The sequence below is a fragment of the Pelecanus crispus genome, chromosome 11, assembly GCF_030463565.1.
Source record: "Pelecanus crispus isolate bPelCri1 chromosome 11, bPelCri1.pri, whole genome shotgun sequence".
NCBI lineage: Eukaryota > Metazoa > Chordata > Aves > Pelecaniformes > Pelecanidae > Pelecanus > Pelecanus crispus.
In genome coordinates this window covers 4953200-4959199 of record NC_134653.1, presented here as the reverse complement: position 1 = coordinate 4959199, position 6000 = coordinate 4953200, and the positions used below count along the sequence as shown (strand labels likewise).

At 57.2% G+C, this 6000-nt stretch overlaps 1 protein-coding gene across 1 annotated transcript in view; it reads left to right on the top strand.

Annotated features, from left to right (window-relative positions):
• Positions 1–3954: 3954 nt before the first annotated feature.
• FOXK1 (forkhead box K1) overlaps positions 3955–6000 on the top strand; it is a 48491-nt gene continuing 46445 nt past the window's right edge. The window contains exon 1 of the mRNA XM_075718762.1: positions 3955–4340. Coding sequence (XP_075574877.1) covers positions 3955–4340 — 386 coding nt within the window. The remainder of the gene's footprint in view (positions 4341–6000) is intronic.

The following is a 6000-nucleotide window of genomic DNA, read 5'->3' as shown; positions in this document are numbered from 1 at the left end:
ACGTAGTGGAGCAGGGCAGCATCTCAAAATGGCTCAAGGTGTCTCCACGAGGTGCCAGGAGGTATTATTTCTGCATGTGCATAGGCAGTGATGCTTGTACAGCATCTTGGCATCACACCATGCTAGTCCCCGAGCACGGTCCCAGCTGGACCAAGCCCACAGCTGGCCTGTTCGGATGGCCAGGGATAGCCAAGGTACCGTTCCTGCATCCGAGCGTTGCAGCAGTGCCTGGGCACATTGCAGGGGTGGCACAAGGACTGTGCTATGTCCCTCCCGGCCCCAGCTCCCGCCGCGGCTGCTCCCCACCTCGGCTCCCTACAGCGCATGGTAGCTGGCTGGCAGCTCCCAGCCATCTGAATATTTTGGTAGGCAACTTGTAGAGTCAGGAAGTTTGGCCACCCCTGCAGACACATCCATCTAAAACCCTGCCGAGGAAAATGAACCACTTTAAAGTCAATCCAGCCATACGGGATGAGATTAATTTAATTCAAACAATTTTGAGTGCATTTACATCAGGCATTTACACTGGAGCAGCCGGCCTGACTTTAAGCAGGATTAGTTGACTGGAGGAGCGCAAAGCATTTCCTTGTCTGAAGGGCCCTTGGTTTGATGCTGTTGCAGGGTGGATTAGAGCCGAGCAGAGCGTTGGAGGCTGCCGAGCAGAGCGCTCTGCTCCTCACAGCGCAATGAGCTTAGGGAACAGATGCCGCAGGCGGACGGGCTGGTGGGACACGATGCTAAGCACAACCCATCAGGCAGCTCGCAGGAATCCTGTTTCTGTACACCGCTTGATCACATTTTGCATGAAGCTGGGATTTATCTCGGTGGCAGTGCTGGCTTAAGCAGCAAATTCCACTCAGAAGAAATTTCCAGGCGGAAAGAAAAAGACTTGTTAGAAAAAGAATCTCACCGATCGGTGCAGCGGGACATCTCAGTGGCTGCAGAGTGACCGTGACACATGCGGACATGCCCATCAGCATCCCCAGCTCCCCAGCCCCGGAGCAGCCACGCTGCGCTGGGTCCACCCCAAGCGCTCGGGAAGCCTCTGAGCAGTGTGAGGATCTTCACAGCCAGCCTCACGTGCCAGCCCTCGGGTTATTCCCTGACTGGAGCTGCAGAAATCCATAGCCTGTATCCAATGTGGGAGAGGTAATGGGACCCAGCCCTGGCAGCGACACGCCTCTTGGCCCCACATCAGACGGGTCCACAGGGCTGCCTGCAACTCCTCTATTTAGAACCACCGCCCCACTCCTGCCCATGCCGGCGCTGGCTCCTGCCTTGCCGGCCGGCCTGCCTGCAACACCTTTTCCCATGCAGCCATGGAAACATTTACTGACATCTGGTAACAGCCTCAGCCTATTTCTGATCCTTTCAGGGTCCTTCTGGTCAAATGACACAATTTGGGCTTTTAGAAAAGCCTTAGACATGAACTAAAATCTCTCCAGAGCTGCTTTCCCTTTTTTTTTTTTTTTGACAGGTCAAATGCTGGTCTGATATGAAGTCTCACCTCGCCTGCTCCCACACACCTGCCTACCAGCTCAGGTCCATTTTTAAGCACACTTAACAGTGCTCTCATCCCATTGTGAACAGGCAAAAGGCTTGAGCCAGCTCTCCTGTCAGGCAGCGTGCGACTGGCTCTCACCTACCAGATGGCCACATTTATACTTTCTGGCCATAAGCGTTTGCTGATGCTGAGCAATTTGGGGCAAGAGAGGAGCTCAGGCAGACGAGTTATGCCACTGGTGTGTGCCGTGACCCCGCTTATTTGTTCCTCGCTGTTTGAGAGTGCTACTTCAGCTATAATTTAATTCAAGGCCTCCGGAGTGGCCACTTCTTGTGTCCACCTCCCTCCTTCCCATGCCCCCTCCAGGGATGCCTTTTCTCCCTCTCCTGCCCTGGGGACCACAACCTTTTGCTGTGCCTGGCTCAGCTGAGTCTTGCTGGAGAGCAGACACTGCTGCGTAGAAAGCAGGATCGCTGTTTTGTTAGACGGTACTTTTCTTTCTTCCTCTCGGTTAGTATTGAACTGTAGTGGCACAGAGCACTCTTATGGAAGATGATGTCTCGGGTGAGATGTCTAACTCAGGTCCCGACTGCTCAGCAGTCATTAAACATCTCAGGGAAGATGTTCCAGGAACTTGGATGTTAACCTTGTGGTCCTGGACCAATTCCAGCTCGTTTAATTACAGTCTTCATAGCTGAAATTTGCTCTGCACTTTTGACCGGTTATGGGATTTTTTTTTTCCCCATCTCCTCTAAGCTGTTGAGCAGTGTCACTACGAGATGCCGCATTCCCCACATGAGCCGAAGCAATAAGCAATTACAGCTGCTCCCTCTCCCAAGATTTTCAAATTCATTATATTTTCTGATTACTTACCAATTCAGGATTTTACAAAGTATCACCGGCTCGCCTATACAGAAAAGTTTTACCCGTTTAATCGGGATAATCTAGCCAGTACAGAGTATACATGATCCACATACATGCCATTGTTGCAAAGTACATGACCATTATCAGTCACATAAGTAACATATAACATAAATAACTCCCGTGGAAAAAATATAAAAAGTAATTTGAAGTGAGAAATAATGTAATGCAAGCTAAACAACCTACACACACTCCCTTATAATGAAAAAATATATGGGTATAAATAAATATATGAGTATATACCTGTACTCGGCCCTGGTGAGGCCGCACCTGGAATACTGTGTCCAGTTTTGGGCCCCTCACTACAAGACCGACACTGGGGTGCTGGAGCGTGTCCAGAGAAGGGCAACGAAGCTGGTGAAGGGTCTGGAGCACAGGGCTGGTGGGGAGCGGCTGAGGGAGCTGGGGGTGTTCAGCCTGGAGAAGAGGAGGCTGAGGGGAGACCTGATCGCTCCCTACAGCTACCTGAAAGGAGGGGGTAGTGAGGTGGGTGTTGGGCTCTTCTCCCAAGTAGTTAGCGAAGCATGAGAGGAAATGGGCTCAAGCTGCGCCAGGGGAGGTTTAGGTTGGATATTAGGAAAAATTTCTTTACGGAAAGGGTAGTCAAGCATTGGAACAGGCTGCCCAGAGAGGTGGTGGAGTCCCCATCCCTGGAGGGGTTCAAAAAACGGGCAGAGGTGGCACTTTGGGACATGGTTTAGTCTAGTCTACCCTTAATTAGTTTAGTGTGGACTTGGTGGTGTAGGTTAATGGTTGGACTGGATGATCTTAAAGGTCTTTTCCAACCTAAACGATTCTACGATTCTATGATATATGAGTATAGATATATAAAAACTGTATCAGTATAGAAGTGTTAATACCCTTAAATTTGTTTTAAGTTTTAAACTGACACCTTTGTGGGATGAATCCCACCCCTTCGGCAAGCCTTTGCAAGCAGTCCAGGGTTATTAACTCGCCCTGTGCCCACAGGCGGGCGATGCCCCGGGGCCCGGCCGGGGCTGATGGGCCCCTGCCCCGCAGAACGCCCCGGGCGGGGCCGGTTTGGGGGAAGGGGGCACCTCTCCGGCGCAGGGGAGGTGTTTCTGAGGCGATTCAAGTCACGGAGCCGGCAGAAAGCCATCTTTCCGCCAGCTGCAGGGGCGAGGCGGCGGGAGCCCCCTCAGAGCGGGTCGCTCCCTCAGCACCTGCCCGGGGAGGGGGCCTGGGCCTGGGCCTGGGCCGGGGCCGGGGCCGGGGCCGGGGCCGGGGCCAGGGCCGGGGCCGGGGATAGGGCCGCGGCCGGGAACGGGCCGGGGCCGAGCGCAGCCAGCCCGCACGGGCCTGCAGGCGGCGCCGCGCCCCCGCCGAGCCCGGCGCTGCCAGCCCCCGCCCCGCGCCATAAATCGCGGCGGGGCGGCCGGGCCCGGCGGTGCTGCCGGGGAGGCAGGGAAGGCGGTGGCGGTGCTCGGCTCCCGCTCCGCCCCGCTTCCCCCCGCCCCGCCGGCTCCGCCCCGGAGGCCGGCACGCTGGCTCGCTCCCTGCCTGGGAACATGGCCGAAGTCGGGGAGGACAGCAGCGGGGCGCGGGCTCTGCTGGCGCTGCGCTCGGCGCCCTGCAGCCCCGCCGCGGCGCCCCCTCCCGGGCCGCCGCCCCCGGCCGCGCCGCCCGCCGCCGCCTCCGCCGGCCCGGTGCTGGCGCGGCTGCAGGGCCGCGAGTTCGAGTTCCTCATGCGGCAGCCGGCCGTCACCATAGGCCGCAACTCCTCGCAGGGCTCGGTGGACGTCAACATGGGGCACTCCAGCTTCATCTCCCGGCGGCACCTGCAGCTCAGCTTCCAGGAGCCGCACTTCTACCTGCGCTGCCTCGGCAAGAACGGCGTCTTCGTGGACGGCGCCTTCCAGCGCCGCGGCGGCCCGGCCCTGCAGCTCCCGCCGCAGTGAGTGCCGCCGACGCGGGCCGGGCCGGGGGCGCGGGGGCGGCGGCAGCGCAGGGAGGCGGCGGGGGCCCGCGGGGCCGGGCCCGCTGCCGAGGGAGAGGGAGAGCCCGCGGCCTGCGGGGGGGGACCCGGGGAAGGGGCAGAGGGGGAGCTCTCCGCCCCGGGGAGGGGACGTGGGTCTGGGTGGAGAGGGGCTGAGCGGGCGGAGAGGGGCCCCCTCGGTGGAGGGGGACGGTGAGGGGTCCCTCGGCCCTGCCGAGGAGTCAGTGAGGCGCCTCCGCCCACGGAGGGGACGTGGGTCTGCCAGGAGAGGGGCCTGAGGTGATGGCGAGGGGCCACCGCTGGTGACGGGGACAGTGAGGGGTCCCCCTACCCACAGAAGGCCTGAGGGGACGGCGAGGGACTGCCTCTGAAGAAGGTGGCCTTGAGGCCCTCCCCAGACCACGGAGAGCCTGAGGGGATGGTGAGGGGCCCGTTGCTTGGAGTTGGTCACGGTGGGTGAGGGACCCTCTGTGCCAGGACACATGGTGCATGGAGGGCCCAAGGTGGCATCCCTCATGAAGGGATGCCCTCACCTTCCCGGCCTTGCTGCCGTCTGTGACTGAGAAAGGGGATGGGCTGGGGCTGCTCCCTCTGAGGGAACCGTGTCTGGGGAAAAAGCGTGAGCCCCTCGGCGCAGGGCGCTCCTCCAGCGGGCTGTCTCCCGTGGTCGTCGTCCGATGTGCCTGCCTGCCAAGAGACTCATGTTCAACGGGCGGCCCTTAAGGGGTTTCCAAAAGATAAATTAGAGAAGAAGGACTCTTGTCAGTAGGCTAAAACTTGCTACACACAGGGCTAGTCTTCTGTGGAAAAGATCTAGTGGAAAAAGTTGGAAAACCACTTTGCCAGAGTGCTTATTTTAGGGTTGGCAAGTTGGGTGTTGTTCCTGGTGTCTCTCTGGGGCAACAGAAAAAAAAGAGCTGGGCCAGGCCGGGGTGATGTTGTTCACCAGGACCCCCGGAGAGCAGGCACCCAGAGTGTCCTTGCTTCGTTGAGGAAGGGGAGAGGGCTGCAGAAGGGGTTTCTGTGCTAGCAGAGAGGTGGCTGGCTGGGCTGTGTTTTAGATAAACTCTCTTGCAGAAAGAAGAATGAGGTTGACGTTAATCTATTTCTTCCTTTGAAAACATTGTTTATGGTTGCTGAGCACTGTCCAACGACTGTAGTGCTTCACCCCAGGGGCGGCAGCGTGGTAGCGGTGGGTGATGTAATTCCTGCGTGCATCTCTTTAGGTCGCGGCAGACAGCCTCTAATGCCATCTCTGAGTGAAAACACGCTGTGAAGGCAGGAGAATGGGTTTTTATGATGTTCCACTAGGCTTTTTGTTGTTTGTATAAAACATCTGTTTTCATCTGGCAGTTTTTGGCTTTGGTACCGTTTACTTCCAGCACTGGGGTCCTGGAGTTATCCCTCTCTCGCCAGCCTGTTGCTCAGGGGAGGGTTTTTTAATTACTCATTTCCTCTGCAGGCTGCTTCATTTTGTACTTAGTAATTTAGTTATAACTCCCTAGCTGCTCACTCTCCGAGGCGTTTTGGTTTGTAATGTGTTTCATTTTCTAAAAGAGATGTCCTTTAGTGTCTGTTTAATTAATCTTCTTTTGTAAAACAAGACCACCCGAAGCCC